Source organism: Oncorhynchus clarkii, chromosome 9 (assembly GCF_045791955.1).
Source record: "Oncorhynchus clarkii lewisi isolate Uvic-CL-2024 chromosome 9, UVic_Ocla_1.0, whole genome shotgun sequence".
Classification (NCBI taxonomy): Eukaryota; Metazoa; Chordata; class Actinopteri; order Salmoniformes; family Salmonidae; genus Oncorhynchus; species Oncorhynchus clarkii.
The window spans coordinates 7,461,480-7,479,093 of NC_092155.1; the positions used below are offsets into that span (position 1 = coordinate 7,461,480).

At 39.2% G+C, this 17,614-nt stretch overlaps 1 protein-coding gene across 1 annotated transcript; it reads right to left on the bottom strand.

The window, feature by feature from the left end:
• Positions 1-374: 374 nt before the first annotated feature.
• Positions 375-12,418, bottom strand: LOC139415822 (zinc finger protein 892-like). The gene is made up of 4 exons (XM_071163949.1): positions 12,253-12,418; positions 3,912-4,370; positions 1,471-2,446; positions 375-798 (listed from the first exon to the last, which is right to left on the bottom strand). Exons 1-4 carry the CDS (start codon positions 12,416-12,418, stop codon positions 513-515), a joined length of 1,887 nt encoding a protein of 628 aa, XP_071020050.1. The 3' UTR covers positions 375-512.
• Between the last annotated feature and the right edge of the window lie 5,196 nt (positions 12,419-17,614).

Here is a 17,614-nt window from a genome sequence, read left to right on the forward strand (position 1 = left end):
CAAGTTAAATGACTAACTTGCCAAATCATACATTATAGTGTACACTTCTGTTTGTAGTGTACACTTCTGTTTGTAGTGTACACTTATGTTTGCCCCTTTCAAAATGAACAAGTAGCTACAGGAAAATTGTATACATTAGCTCAATAGTTTGACATCTTGCCTCCATTTATCAATCTATGCATTTTAGTGTTTTACACTTCTCCAACCCCATCCCTTAGGTGTTTACCTGTTGTTGTCTGAACTGCAGGTTGGCCCTTTTTCATGAACAAAGCAGCAACAGCCAACATAAATACATTATATCATTACTGTGACATTGGACTGAGCAGGATCAGGAAGACCAGTTAGAGTTGGTCCACGGGTGTATCTCAATACTCTCTTAGTCTCCTCTCTGTGTCTATGTCCTCAGTTGGTCCACGGGTGTATCTCAATAATCTCTTAGTCCCCTCTCTGTGTCTATGTCCTCAGTTGGTCCACAGGTGTAGCTCAATACTCTTAGTCTTCTCTCTGTGTCCTCATTTACTTTCTTTGTGGTTGTTTTTGACATGCCTCAACAGATTAGTCTTCTGAGTGAATATTTTATCACAGACTGAGCAGCCATGTTGTTTCTCTCCTGTGTGAATCCGTTTGTGTTTGATTAAATTTCTCTTGACACTAAATCTGTTCCCACAGTCGCCACAGCTAAACGGTTTCTCTCCTGTGTGAGTCCGTATGTGTCTCCCCAGGACCACTTTCTGACTGAAGCTTTTCCCACAGTCGCCACAGCTAAACGGTTTCTCTCCCGTGTGAGTCCGTATGTGTCTCCCCAGGACCCCCTTTTGACTGAAACTTTTCCCACAGTAACAACAGCTAAAGGGTTTCTCTCCTGTGTGAGTCAGTATATGCTTATTTAGGTGGTCCTTCAGACTGAAGCTTTTCCCACAGTCGCCACAGCTAAATGATTTCTCCCCTGTGTGAGTCAGTATGTGCCTCCCTAGGACCCCCTTTTGACTGAAACTTTTCCCACAGTCAAAGCAGATAAATGGTTTCTCTCCTGTGTGAGTACGTATATGATTATTTAGGTGGGCCTTCTGACTGAAGCTTTTGCCACAGTCGCCACAGCTAAACGGTTTCTCTCCTGTGTGAGTCAGTATGTGCACAGTTAAGTGCTTCTTCAGACTGAAACTTTTCCCACAGTCACAACAGATAAATAATTTCTCTCCTGTGTGAATCAATATATGTGCCTTAAGGGACCCCTTCTGATTAAAGCTCTTCCCACAGTCACCACAAATAAATGGTTTCTCTCCTGTGTGAGTCAGTAGATGCACGGTTAAGTGTTCCTTACGATAAAAGTTTTTCCCGCAGTCGCCACAGCTAAACGGTTTCTCTCCCGTGTGAGTCCATATATGTTTGGTTAGTGACCCCTTGTGTCTGAAACTTTTATCACAGTCATCACAGCTAAACGGTTTCTCCCCTGTGTGAATCAATATATGCCTCCCTAGGTCCCCCTTCTGACTGAAGCTCTTCCCACAGTAACCACAACTAAATGGTTTCTCTCCTGTGTGAATCAGTTTATGCATGGTTAGGTTATTCTTGATACTGAAGCTTTTCCCGCAGTCACCACAGCTGAATAATTTCTCCCCTGTGTGAGTCCGTATATGCATAGTTAGGTTCTCCTTGCGATAGAAGCTCTTCCCACAGTCGCCACAGATAAATGATCTCTCTCCTGTGTGCATCCGGATGTGTCTGGACAGATATTTCTTTAGTTTGAAGGCCTTGCCACAAACAGGACAGGTGAAAGGTTTCACACCGTGACAGAGTCGGACGTGGGCCTTCAGTTTACAGGTGGATTTGTAATGTTCATTGCAGAAGACACATTCACTGGGTCTCTTCTTGGTGAGAGTCACATGCTTCTGCAGATCAGCTTTCAGAGCAAAAGATTCACCACAGTCACGGCAGTGGTGAGTTTTTCTAGCTGTGGTGTTGGGTTTGGAACAGTGTTTCTTCAATGGTGGACTGGGATCCAATGGTGGGCTGGGATCTAATGGTGAGCTGCTGTCAAGTCCTACTGGGTAGCTGCTTACGGCTGAGCTGCGTCTGGAGGCATTGCTGTCATTATCTGGAAGGTCAAGACCATTTAAGTGGGTCACAGTGACAAAAGGTGTGAGATCCACTGGTTTAGAGTCTCTCTCTCTGTTCTCTACAGTCTGGGTTTGGGGAAGAGTCAAGGACCAAAGGGGGTCCTCTTGATCACATTCACTTTTCACACAGGAAGAAGAGACTATGGAGTCTTTGGTAACAAAAAGCCCTTGAAGCTGCTCTTCCTCCTGACTGGTCCTGACTTCCTCCTGTTCCTCTTTAATCTGTTTGGTCTCTGGGTTCTTCTGTCCCAGACTGGGGCTCCACTCCTGCTCACAGTGCTGCTGCTCAGGGGGAACCTCCTCTTCAGAGACAGAGAGCTGCAGGGAGTCTGGAGGGAAGGAGAGGAGGAGGAGCAGAGGTCATCTATAAACCACATAATTAAATAGAACAAATCATACAGGTGAATTATAGATCTCTAGGATTTAAAAAATAAATTGTAAACATGCTTTTTTGGCATGGATGTCTATGAGCGACACAGCCGTTAAACACAGCCTTTAAACACAGGCTTTAAACACAGGCTTTAAACACAGCGGTTAAACACAGCCTTTAAACACAGCCTTTAAACACAGCCTTTAAACACAGAACACAGCCTTTAAACACAGCGGTTAAACACAGGCTTTAAACACAGCCTTTAAACACAGCCTTTAAACACAGGCTTTAAACACAGCCTTTAAACACAGAACACAGCCTTTAAACACAGAACACAGCCTTTAAACACAGCCTTTAAACACAGCCTTTAAACACAGAACACAGCCTTTAAACACAGAACACAGCCTTTAAACACAGCCTTTAAACACAGGCTTTAAACACAGCCTTTAAACACAGAACACAGCCTTTAAACACAGAACACAGCCTTTAAACACAGGCTTTAAACACAGTCTTTAAACACAGCCTTTAAACACAGTCTTTAAACACAGAACACAGCCTTTAAACACAGAACACAGCCTTTACACACAGCCTTTAAACACAGTCTTTAAACACAGTCTTTAAACACAGAACACAGCCTTTAAACACAGCCTTTAAACACAGCCTTTAAACACAGCCTTTAAACACAGTCTTTAAACACAGCCTTTAAACACAGCCTTTAAACACAGAACACAGCCTTTAAACACAGCCTTTAAACACAGAACACAGCCTTTAAACACAGAACACAGCCTTTAAACACAGCCTTTAAACACAGAACACAGCCTTTAAACACAGCCTTTACACACAGCGGTTAAACACAGTCTTTAAACATGTCTGAGTGAAGTTAGCTAGGTATTTACTCTCATTCACATTATGGAACACACCGCTGCCCACGTGGACATAAGTCCTGCTGTATAACCGATAAACAAAAGCTTGGTTTGTGTTTAAAAAAAAACTATTAAAAAGTGTATCTTTTGTATTTTTAAAAGTTATTTAGGAAAATGATGAATTTGTTATGTTCGAGGTTTCCAAACCCTTTATTACAATCAAGGTTCAATTGTTTCTAGATTAAAAACGTTTCACATTTTTACCAAATCATCGTCCTCAGCTAAAACAAAATGGACGTTGAATTACTTCCATGGAGTCAGAAGGGAAACACAAGGAGGAACTTTCTAGAAATAGAGTAAATTCAAATAGAATTTTATTCAACATTCGTCAATGGAAAAATGTGTGACGATGCTGTCCAAGCATTGGTACGTCAGTGTAACTTTTATCCAATCACAGTAAAATGATTTTTTAAAAGCTACTACTTAAAATTGTCTGAAAGCCTAAAAGGTGTATTAATTTAGTAGAACTATAGCTAACTATCAGTAGATCTACATACAAACCTATTCTACATAGTTGTATCTCTGGTGTCCTCCGCAGCAGTCTCCGTAGCAGATCATTCTCCTCCTGGTACTCTGCTATTGTTTTCTCAATCGCACCAAAAATCTCCACAGCAGCAGACGATGTTAAACATTGATTTAACAACACACTCAACAACTGTAGTTTAGACGTTTTCAGTGGACTGAGAGTTGGGTGTTCAGCTAATATGGTTTCTTGACATGGGTTCTCCAGATCACATTCACTTTTCACACAGGAAGGAGTGAATATGGAGTCTTTGGTATCAACGAGCCCTTGAAGCTGCTCTTCCTCCTGACTGGTCCTGACTTCCTCCTGTTCCTCTTTAATCTGTGTGGGCTCTGGGTCCTCCTGCCCCAGACTGGGGCTCCACTCCTGCTCACAGTGCTGCTGCTCAGGGGGAACCTCGTCTTCGGAGACAGAGAGCTGCAGGGAGTCTGGAGGGAAGGAGAGGAGGAGCAGAGATCATTTTTATACTACAGAATTAACACTTCAATTATAGATCTCTGATCTACAGTGCTTTCGGGAAGTATACATTACAGCCTTATTCAACAATATATATATGTTTTAAAGTAAATCCTCAGCAATCTACACACAATAACCCATAATGACAAAGCGAAAACAGGTTTTTAGAAATTTGTGCAAAAAATAAAACGGAAGTACTTTATTCACATACAGTACTTTATTCACATACAGTACTTTATTCACAATACAGTACTTTATTCACAATACAGTACTTTATTCACAATACAGTACTTTATTCACAATACAGTACTTTATTCACATACAGTACTTTATTCACATACAGTACTTTATTCACATACAGTACTTTATTCACATACAGTACCACTCAAGTCATTTAGACACCAACTCATTCCACGGGTTTTCTTCATTTTTTACTATTTTCTACACTGTAGAATAATCATGAAGACATCAAAACTATGAAATAACACATATGGAATCATGTAGTAACCAAAAACAAGTGTTAAAATAAATCAAAATATATTTGAGATTCTTCAAAGTAGCCACCCTTTGCCTTGATGACAGCTTTGCACACTCTTGGCATTCTCTCGACCAGTCTTGAGGTCCTGTTTTTGCTTTGTCATTATGGGTGTTGGAATTATTACGAATAAATGAATAAACAATATCCCCATTTTAAATAGAATTGTAACTAAGTAAACTTATACTCTTTTTTATTATATCTGATTAACAATATGAGTTCATAAGAAGGGATTGTGAGACACGGACAAGGAGTAATTAAAGTTAATGAACACCATTCCAACTAGGAAGAAACAAATGGGTTGGGGACTGTGTAAACAGATAAGGTCGTTAACCTAGCGTTGAACCTACAGAAACTTAGCTCTGGGTTTTTTAGATAAGGCAGTGAGTGCATTCCTAGGTTCTGTTAATTAGAACTGTCAGCTCAGTGGTGATCGATAATGTTGAGGGGTCAAAAGTTACCTGGGAGTGTGTTAGTAAGTTAGAATGAACTTTTCTCCTCACTTTGTCCCGGTCGAGAGGAGGGGATTCTGTAAAAGCAATGAAATGACGTCATGATCTGTATATAAACTGTTGCTCGTGGTTAAGTGTCAGACTGGTCTGCGTCTATTTTATGCAAACAAGAATCTTATAAATTCTCATAAAATAGATTAAGGGTTTTCAATTGATGAAAGCACATTGGCATAATTAAATTACATTAACAATGGGGTATTGTGATGTCATTATGGGGTATTGTGATGTCATTATGGGGTATTGTGATGTCATTATGGGATATGGTGATGTCATTATGGGGTATGGTGATGTCATTATGGGGTATTGTGATGTCATTATGGGGTATTGTGATGTCATTATGGGGTATTGTGATGTCATTATGGGGTATTGTGATGTCATTATGGTGGTATTGTGATGTCATTATGGTGGTATTGTGATGTCATTATGGGGTATTGTGATGTCATTATGGGGTAGTGTGTGTAGATTGATGACGGGAGAAAAAAACAATTTAAACCATTTTAGAATAACGCTGTAACGTAATAAAATTAGGAAGAAAAAAAAATCGAGGGGTCTGAATACTTTCCACTGTAGATGCCTTTCTAATTATTTTACAATGCAAAGATAAATAAATTGGTTTTAGCTGTTCTCACTAACAGCAAATTATTCCATCTTGTTGTTATATTTAGCTAACTGTTTAATTTAGTTTTAATGAATAAGAGGCACAAGGCTTTTGCTTTCTTGTAATGCAGATACACACACCACTAGAAAACAGCGTATATTCATGGTCGAAAGTTGGCGAGGATAATTCTCAAGTCAAGTTCATGTTTTGATAAATGCTGTTTTGTGTGAAAAATGTTTTGGGGTTCATAAAAGAGGCACCTAATGCTCTGTGGCTACGTCAGGAATTAATTACAGTTCTAAGTCACCGTTTCACAGTTATTTAGTTCAGCAGTATGTATGTAAACAACATCCCTGCTACCGCCACCAAATATCAAACTTAGTTTGAAGTGTTTTTGAGGAAGTTTCAACTTGCAATGCAGCATTTCCTGTAGCGGTCCGACTGTTTCCATTCATGGATTTAGACACTGCTAGCTAATTATGCTAACTCTAGGCTGAAGTAAACTGTATTCCTGGTCCAACCGTTTCCATGCATGGATTTAGACACTGCTAGCTAATTATGCTAACTCTGGTCTGAAGTAAACTCTATTCCTGGTCCAACCGTTTCCATGCATGGATTTAGACACTGCTAGCTAATTATGCTAACTCTGGTCTGAAGTAAACTGTATTCCTGGTCCAACCGTTTCCATTCATGGATTTAGACACTGCTAGCTAATTATGCTAACTCTGGTCTGAAGTAAACTCTATTCCTGGTCCAACCGTTTCCATGCACGGATTTAGACACTGCTAGTTAATTATGCTAACTCTAGTCTGAAGTAAACTGTATTCCTGGTCCAACCGTTTCCATTCATGGATTTAGACACTGCTAGCTAATTATGCTAACTCTAGTCTGAAGTAAACTGTATTCCTGGTCCAACCGTTTCCATTCATGGATTTAGACACTGCTAGCTAATTATGCTAACTCTAGTCTGAAGTAAACTGTATTCCTGGTCCAACCGTTTCCATTCACGGATTTAGACACTGCTAGCTAATTATGCTAACTCTAGTCTGAAGTAAACTGTATTCCTGGTCCAACCGTTTCCATTCACGGATTTAGACACTGCTAGCTAATTATGCTAACTCTAGGCTGAAGTAAACTGTATTCCTGGTCCAACCGTTTCCATTCACGGATTTAGACACTGCTAGCTAATTATGCTAACTCTAGGCTGAAGTAAACAATAATTCATTGTAGATTCTGACACCATGGGCCTTCAGACACAAATTGTAAGGGGCATTTCACCCCAAATCTGATTTGATCCCTTTGATAAACTATCTCCCTGAAGGGTCCTCCTTCGTCCTCTCTGCCACAACATATGGATTCAGACACTGGTCTCATCACGGGGGGAAAAATGTCATCTTTTATTTCAGCGGGCTGTCTCTCATTGAAATAACTTCTAAGTCTATTCACAGTGATATTGGGCTGGGACGCTGACAGGAGAAACCTGCTGAATGATCTGAGAAATGAGAAGTCAAAGCAATTCTTTTTTTCGGCTTATTTACAGAAAAACAAGTCCTGGTTGCTTTGCTAGCAATAGACAACAAGAAATACACAGCAGCCGACCAATTTGTGTGCAGCACCCATCATTGTTGACTCAATAACCCACTTTATTATTATTTATTTATTTAATATTTTTATTTTTTATTTATTTTTTTTATTTGTTATCAGGAAATATTCCTAAAGTATGTAAATCAGCTGTCATCTGCCTCTCCATAAGGACGGGGATGGTAGAGATCTTAATGATTTTCACCCCATTCCAACGATTCTTTGTCGAGATAAGATTCTAGAATTCTTGGTAAAATGTACAACTTTGCTCTTTTGTTATCTGATAAATGTATTTTCAGTATAAACCAATCAGGGTTTAGGGCTGGGCATCCAATCAGGGTTTAGGCCCGGGGCATCCAATCAGGGTTAAGGCCTGGGCATCCAATCAGGGTTTAGGCCCAGGGCATCCAATCAGGGTTTAGGCCCGGGGCATCCAATCAGGGTTTAGGCCCGGGGCATCCAATCAGGGTTTCGGTCTGGACATCCAATCAGGGTTTAGGCCTGGACATCCAATCAGGGTTTAGGCCTGGGCATCCAATCAGGATTCAGTTCTGGGCATCCAATCAGTCCTGCACTATTACAGCAACCACTGAGAATCTCAATACTTTAGACAGTAAAATGACATGTGCTTCTTTGTTTGTGGACTTGTCTAAAGCTTTTGATACTGATGATCACGCTATTTAATTGAATAAAGTTGTCCTCGATAAGCCTGAGGTCTGACGCCTCTTCATGGTTTCAGGACTATATCAGTGACAGGACTCGTGGTGATTGATGGGGTTCAGTACATCAATGTGTTCTGAAGGACCTGTTATTTTCACTGTTTAGATAAATGCTATTGGTCAATCTGTTAAAAGTGGTACATTTCATCATAAGTGGATTATACTATTATGTACTCAATTGCCCTGACTGCTGACCTGGCTGAGACAAGACTACAAGTCTGATTACCCCCCCCCCCCCCCTGCTAACCTGGCTGAGACAAGGCTACAGTCAGATTTTGCGGTTGTGCAGGAAGCCCTTACTGATTTAAAACTCATGCTTAACATGGGCCAAACTAAATACACGTTGTTTTCAAGTTCTGGTAAGATTGTCTCAGGCGGATAACATCTTTACTCATCGGATGGTTCCATTTCGATTGACAGCGATTTATCGTTTAAAACAAAAAAACATATGACCGAGCTCGTTAATGGGTCTTTCTTGTTTTCCAGAAACAGACCGTGTCTCTCTCTCTAGTCAGCGGGAAGCAGATTGTCCAATCAACCTTTTGACTCGTTGTTGATTATGACGATACAATTTATCAAAGTGCAGCTGCCTCTACTCTTAAACCCCTGGATGAGGTTGGTCATAGCGCCTTATCGTTTCATCACAGGACACAGTTTTATTACTCCTCTCTGTTATTCTTTACCAGAAGGTTTGGCTGGACCGCTTTGAAGTAGATCACATCAATACTCTCATTCTGTTTACAAAGCCCTGCTCCACAAACTTCCAACTTTACCTAACATCACCGTTAAGACTTAAAAATGACAGGTTATCAAACCCGTTTACGGGGTTAGTTAACTCATTCGGTGTCTAGAGATTTAGGTAAATCCTCCTTTCACTTCCTTGCACCGTATGTGTAGAATGATCTGCAATACACTTTCAAATTGGAGGGATTGGTGACCCTAGGGAATTTCAGACGGTTGCTAGGAGACCTTTTTACTTTCCTCAAACAACAGTTGAACTTGACCCCCCCCCCACCCCCCCCAGCTCTGACTTTGCTCATAACTATTTTAAGGAAAAGTGTACTTACTATGCCTGTGAGATGTGGTTGTCCCACCTAGCTATCTTAAGATAAATGCACTAACTGTAAGTCACTCTGGATAAGAGAGTCTGCTAAATTACTAATGAAAATTATGTGATGTGTATTGTAATGCTATAGAGGGCTCAGCTGGAAAAAGAGACCTTGGTCTCAGCATTGACTCCCTGTCAAAATTAAAGGTTAAATAAATAAAAAAATCATTACATTACAGATGACAATTAAGGAAGTATCGGCAAGTAAAAGGTTGGTTGAAAATGTACCGCGCTTTGAATGGACCCAAACTACGTCGTATGCAAGTACAGATGAAAACTATTGCATATCGAACCGTTGCACATCTAAAGTAATGATTCATTTGTCAAACCGACATCTGCATTGGGCCGTGCCGCATTTACGGTGATACGGCCTCTGTAGATGTCAGGGCATGTATACTTCTTACGCGTCGCGGAACAACGCAGAGCTGTTGTGAAGGAAGTTGTCAAGGAAGTGGGTTTGTGTTTATACAGGACGTCCCGCCCTCACCTACCGTCAACCAATCATGTCAATGCGGAGCTATATGGCGGCATCCGCATTGTCACAGAATTTGAAAGGTGTACAGAGCTCAATTTGGCCTTTCAAAAAAAAATGTTTTACGTTTTTTTTATTCATCATACAAAATTATCAATGACCTACATCCCTACATCAAACATGTTAATAATAACAATATTATTATTATTTGACAGGTATAAACAGAAAAATACTAAATAATATTTGTTAAAAAATAAATGTATATATATAAAATATTATATATCTTTTTTTGTTTTACATATGACAATTCTAGTCCAATTGTATTCACTCTGAAAAAAAATCTCAATGATCCAGGAATATGTTATTCTTGTTGTCGACTAAGGATAAATGTCTTTACAAGATAATTACATTCAAATCTAAAACATTTGTAATTCTGGTATAGAATTGTGGATTTTTTGTTTGTGTATAAAGTATTCAGCAACAAGAATAAAACATTTTTAAAAAAGCACAATCATTTCAATGGTCTTGTTGTCATTGCAATAGTAACATATTATATATATACACATATTATATTATATACATATTATATATATATATATATTATATTATATACATATTATATATATACACATATTATATTATATACATATTATATATATATACATATATATATATATATATATATATATATATATATATATATATATATATATATATATATATATATATATATATATATATATATATATATATATTATATCCTTCATGTCAAAAACAGGGGTAGTGTTCAAAAAAGGTAAATAAGTATATATTTTTTTACAAAACAGACTCTTCTTCTTGAGATATTATCTTTCTGTAGAAAACTCTGTCAAGTTAATCAAAAACCTTTTTCCTCTGAGATTCTTCAGGTGCTTCAGCTATTTGGCACATTTAAATGGCTACAACTCTGACTTTATATTTGAAGAATTCTACTTCCTGGACCCAAATCTTCTCTTGCAAAAAAAAATATATCTTTGGCTAACGATTTGATGTTTCCGATGAAAATAGGATCTTTAAGAAGTGTGTTGTTTAAATTTCCAATATCCTTGAATACAGTTAGATTTTTTTTTTTAGTAGCTTTTAAATTCAGAGAAATCAAATGAGGATCAGAAAAGGGAGCCAACAGATGATCTACATTTGTAACAAAACGCAGGTGATTAGCATTACATCTATTCTAGATTTTCGTGACATAGTTTTGTTGGTCCAGGTATGACCCTTTGCATCCGGATTGAAATAATACCAGGCATCAACAACAGAGAGATTATTGCATAATGTTGTGACGACATTGCTATTTTGAGAGCTTTGACTCGTTCTAGGAGGAAAACGATCAGCAGATCCCATCAGGTGTTTCATTAAAATTAGAGTATTTGTTTTGAGTAAACCCTCTCATTTTCTAGGAAGTCGGGCAAAAAGGAGACTTATAGGAAGCATGTGTCCATACACATTACAGATGATGAAAATATAATTGTCAAGTTTAACAGTTACTATGACCCATCTCCCATCCTGTGAAGATGTGGATTCTAGAATGTCCCCTTTAAAAACTTGTGAAGCTGTGGATTCTAGAATGTCCCCTTTAAAAACTTGTGAAGCTGTGGATTCTAGAATGTCCCCTTTAAAAACTTGTGAACATGTGGATTCTAGAATGTCCCCTTTAAAAACTTGTGAAGATGTGGATTCTAGAATGTCCCCTTTAAAAACTTGTGAAGATGTGGATTCTAGAATGTGGCCTTTAAACAGGTCGATAAGCGTCAGAACACCAGCAGAATGGTTTGATCCATGACATAAATAGGCCATGCCTCCCAATTGTGACTTCCAAAATTGCAAGTCACTTTCACAGGAATGAGTTTCCTGAAGGACATAATCTGCTTTATTGCGTTTACAATATAACAATAAAGCTTTTCTTTTTTTGGGGTAAGATCTCTCAAACCCTTAGCATTTAGGCTAACGATATTGGGTGAGTTTAAAACAAACTCCTACATAAAAATATTTTAAAAAGAGACAAACTAGACAACAGATGCGAACAAAAAAAACAAATCTGGCCTGTGTGTGCCTCTGGAGGGGTCGCGACCACATTTTCGAGTCAAGTATAAGTAGGCTCTTAGCTCCCGTTAGACGTAACCGAGTGCAGATAGCAACTGTACGCTATTTCAATCAGCTTTTCGTCACAAAGACAACTGTAACATTAAAACAAATTCAAAATAATACAATTTAAAATAGTTGAAATGGTGACCTCTTACAAGTTTCATTAATTGAGTAGAACTATAGCTAGCTATAGGTATAATTTAATACGATTACGAACCTGTTCTACATAGTTTTATCTCCGGTGTGATCCGCAGCAGTCTCCGTAGCAGAGCATTTTCCTCCTGGTACTCTGCTACAGTTTTCTCAACTGCACCAAAAATATCCACATCAGCCGGCGTTAAACGATCATTTAAAAACACACTCAACAACTGTAGTTTAGACATTTTCAGTGGACTGGGTGTTTGGGTAGCCTATTTAGTTCAGTCGATGTGTCTTTCTTTACTCCACAAAAGGAATAGAAAACCAACAAACTCATCTCCAATCCTACTTCCGTGTTGTAGTGAAATCATTTTTAGAAAACTCAACGGTCCCAGTGAGGGGTCAGCAGCGCCCCCAGCTGGATGGAGGTTTACAGTGCAAGGCAGCCTACAGACCAGTAGTAAAAGCAAACGACGACTACATGAAGACAAACGGTGGTTATCATAAGTATAGGATGATCTGGGAGAATCAATTATTAAAATCGGGAGTCGACTGAATATCATTACTCTATACAAGATTAAATCAATATCGTCAATGAGCCGCATTAGGTCAGAAGGGATAAGAAACACTATCGGAGAAATGCAATATGTTTTCTTGAAAGCATATTTGAAATAGATCAATATATTTTATATAATCTGGGCTTTTATATCCAGACCAGTAATAAATTCAGGCTGGGGTATGAATCATTTCTGAAGGTGCCGTATGATCGGTGTAGATTGCGTTACGTTTTGTAATGCTTATCTATGAACACAGGATCAGGGTTCATATTTTATTCCTTGATAATGACAGGCAAAACTTCTAGAAACAAATGCTGTGATGCCCTACTTCTCCAACTCCTCTTCCCACACGGGTCGACAATATAACAATCTCGTTTCACCAAAGTGTATAATATAAGGTAGATGCAATGTACAGTATGAAATAATAATGTACAGTATAATGTACAGGGTTAGCCAACTTTCACAATGTATTATAATGTACAGTATAGCCTATGAGCTGGAATAGCCAACTTTCATAATGTATTATAATGTACAGTATAGCCTATGAGCTGGAATAGCCAACTTTCATAATGTATTATAATGTACAGTATAGCCTATGAGCTGGAATAGCCAACTTTCATAATATATAATAATGTACAGTATAGCCTATGAGCTGGAATAGCAAACTTTCATAATGTATTATAATGTACAGTATAGCCTATGAGCTGGAATAGCCAACTTTCATAATATATAATAATGTACAGTATAGCCTATGAGCTGGAATAGCCAACTTTCATAATGTATTATAATGTACAGTATAGCCTATGAGCTGGAATAGCCAACTTTCATAATGTATTATAATGTACAGTATAGCCTATGAGCTGGAATAGCCAACTTTCATAATATATAATAATGTACAGTATAGCCTATGAGCTGGAATAGCAAACTTTCATAATGTATTATAATGTACAGTATAGCCTATGGGGCTTGCCTTGGGGGAATCGAGCCTTGGGGTACTCCCTTGGTGACAGGCAGTGGCTGAGATAGCAGATGTTCTGACTTTATACACTGCACTCTTAGAGAGAGGTAGTTAGCAAACCAGGCCAAAGACCCCTCAGAGGCACCAATACTCCTTAGCTGGCCCACAAGAATGGAATGGTCTACTGTATCAAAAGCTTTGGCCAAGTCAATACAAATAGCATCACAATATTACTTAGAATCGAGGGCAATGGTGACATCATTGAGGACCTTTAAGGTTGCAGTGGCACATCCATAACCTGAGCGGAAACCAGATTGCACACCAGAGAGAATACTATAGACATCAAGAAAGCCAGTCAGTTGATTATGGACAAATGTATCTAACACTCTTGATAAACAGGGGAAAATAGAAATAGGGCCTATAACAGTTAGGATCAGCTTGATCTCCTCCTTTAAATAAAGGACGAACCGTGGCTGCCTTCCGAGCAATGGGAACCTCCCCAGAGAGGAGAGACAGGTTAAAAAGGTCGGAGATAGGGCTTGGTGATGATAGGGGCAGCAACCTTAAAGAAGAAAGGGTCTAAACCATCTGACCCTGATGTTTTTTGGGGGGTAAAATTTAAGGAGCTCCTTTAGCACCTCGGACTCAGTGACTGTCTGCAGGGAGAAACTTTGAGGTGGGGCAGGGGGAAAAGAGGGAGGAGCATAGGTGCTAGTTGAATGAGAAGGGGTAGGAGACATTGAACAAATTGCCCATATGAACAAATTGATTTTAGGCCATGGCCTAAAGAACAGCTACATGATTTAATGAAAAGCAGCAAATAGACAAAACATTGTTTCACATTCAATTATTAAAAGACAAACAGAAACAGGAAGTTTATGATTACATTTATAAACCTGGTTCGAACCCTGAGTGCTGATGGGATGAAAGCCGTGGTATATGGTCTGATATACCACAGCTTTCAGCCAATCAGCTTTCAGCCAATCATATTCCTTCTTAATTGGCTCGTTACCGTCATGGTAAAATATGAACGCATTGATCCATGGCCTAAATAACAGCTACATGATTTAATGAAAAGCAGCAAATAGACAAAACATTGGATATCTATTGCATAGATATGACAACTCCTCTCTCGCTGTGAAAAACAAAAATGGGGCTAGTTTTCAGAGCTTTTGGGCGGGTTTTGAGTGGTCATTGGGCTAGACATTTTAGCTTGACCTGTAACCCCTGACTGTTGTTGAGTCCGACACCTCGGACAAGCTCACTTTATATCTAATGAAGGCCAGTGAGGGCTGTGGCGAAACAGAGCTTTTTTCTAAAAAAGTAGATGGCTAGTAAATGGCTAAATAATTTAATAGTCCACGAGGAGTACTTAAAACCTGTCTAGGAACGGGGGTTCCGCCAACAGCCAAATTAAATTGCAGGGCGCCAAATTCCATCAACAGAACTCTCATAATTCAAAGTTCTCAAACATACAAGTATTAGACGCCATTTTAAAGATACAATTCTCGTTAATCCAACCACAGTGTCCGATTTCAAAAAAGATTTTAGGCGAAAGCAGAACATATCATTATGTCAGCAACTAGTCACAGAAAGCATACAGAGATTTTCCAACCCAAAGAAAGGAGTCACAAAAAGCAGAAATAGAGATTAAATTAATAACTAACCTTTGATATTCTTCATCAGATGGCACTCATAGGACTTCATGTTACACAATACATGTATGTTTTGTTCGATAAAGTTCATATTTATATCCAAAAACCTCAGTTTACATTTGGCTTTGCCTCCAAAACATCCTGTGAATTTGCCAAGAGCCACATTTACAGAATTTACAGAAATACTCATAATAAACATTGATAAAAGATACAAGTGTTTATCACAGAATTAAAGATATACTTCTCCTTAATGCAACCGCTGTGTCAGATTTCAAAAAAACTTTATGGAAAACGCAAACCAATCTGAGTACAGCGCTCAGAGACCAAAACAACCCAAACACGGCTATCCGCCATGTTGGAGTCAACAGAAGTCAGAAATAGCATTATACATATTCACTTACCTTTGATTATCTTCATCAGAATGCACTCCCAGGAATCCCAGTTCCACAATAAATGTTTGATTTGTTCCATAAAGTCCATAATTTATGTCCAAATAACTCCTTTTGGTTCGCGCTTTCAGTACACAATCTAAACTCACAACGCGCGGGCAAGTCCAGGGCAAAAGTTGAGACAAAAAGTCATATTACAGTCCGTAGAAACATGTCAAACGAAGTATAGAATCTATCTTTAGGATGTTTTTATCATAAATCTTCAATAATGTTCCAAGCGGAGAATTCCTTTGTCTGTAGAAAAGCAATGGAACGCGAGCTAACTTTCACATGAACGCGCGTCATGAGCCCATGGCACTCTGCCAGACACCTGGCTCAATCCCCTCTCATTCCCCCCTCCTTCACAGTAGAAGCCTCAAACAAGGTTCTAAAGACTGTTGACATCTAGTGGAATCCTTAGGAAGTGCAAAATGACCCCATAGACACTGTGTATTCGATAGGCCAAGAGTTGAAAAACTACAAACCTCAGATTTCCCACTTCCGGGTTGGATTTTTCTCATGTTTTCGCCTACCATAAGAGTTCTGTTATACTCACAGACATCATTCAAACAGTTTTAGAAAACTCTGAGTGTTTTCTATCCAATACTACTAATAATATGCATATATTAGCAACTGGGACTGAGTAGCAGGCAGTTTACTCTGGGCACCGTTTTCATCCAAACGTGAAAATGCTGCCCCCTAGCCTCAACAGGTTAATACTTTTGCTACATTGTTTGCTAGCTCATTCTCATTGACCACCAAACATTGCTAACGCTAGCTATCCACCTAATATGGTGTTGTTCTGGTTGTCTCTATGTGCTCTGCAGAGTGTGACTTTCAGTGATGACCTTTTGAGGGAACAGACTGCAGGTTGGCTGAGTTGGGACTACTGACAGACCAGCCTGGAGGCAAGGTGAGAGGCACAGACGCACCTGTAAATGGTACTGATCGTGTCGGCCTTTAAGGATTCAGAAAAAGAAAAACATTGAGGCAGAGTTGTGGTACTAAATCACTTGAGTGTCTTCCTTGATCCTAGGTCCTGGCAGAGTTGTGCAGACTCTGAAGGAATACGCAGATTTAAAGAGGAGTCCGTAATTTGCTTTCTAATGATCATGATATTTTCCTCAAAGAAGTTCATGAATTTATTGCTGCTGAAGTGAAAGCCATCCTCTCTTGGGGAATGCTGCTTTTTAGTTAGCATTGAGACAGTATCAAAAATAAATTTCGGATTGTTCTTATTTTCCTCAATTAAGTTGGAAAAATAGGATGATCGAGCAGCAGTGAGGGCTCTTCGATACTGCACGGTACTGTCTTTCCAAGCCAGTCGGAAGACTTCCAGTTTGGTGTGACGCCATTTCCGTTCCAATTTTCTGGAAGCTTGCTTCAGAGCTCGGGTATTTTCTGTATACCAGGGAGCTAGTTTCTTATGAGAAATGCTTTTAGTTTTTAGGGGTGCAACTGCATCTAGGGTATTGCGCAAGGTTAAATCGAGTTCCTCAGTTAGGTGGTTAACTGATTTTTGTCCTCTGACGTCCTTGGGTAGGAAGAGGGAGTCTGGAAGGGCATCAAGGAATCTTTGGGTTGTCTGAGAATTTATAGCACGACTTTTGATGCTCCTTGGTTGGGGTCTGAGCAGATTATTTGTTGCGATTGCAAACGTAATAAAATGGTGGTCCGGATAATCCAGGATTATGAGGAAAAACATTAAGATCCACAACATTTATTCCATGGGACAAAACTAGGTCCAGAGTATGACTGTGACAGTGAGTAGGTCCGGAGACATGTTGGACAAAACCCACTGAGTCGATGATGGCTCCGAAAGCCTTTTGGAGTGGGTCTGTAG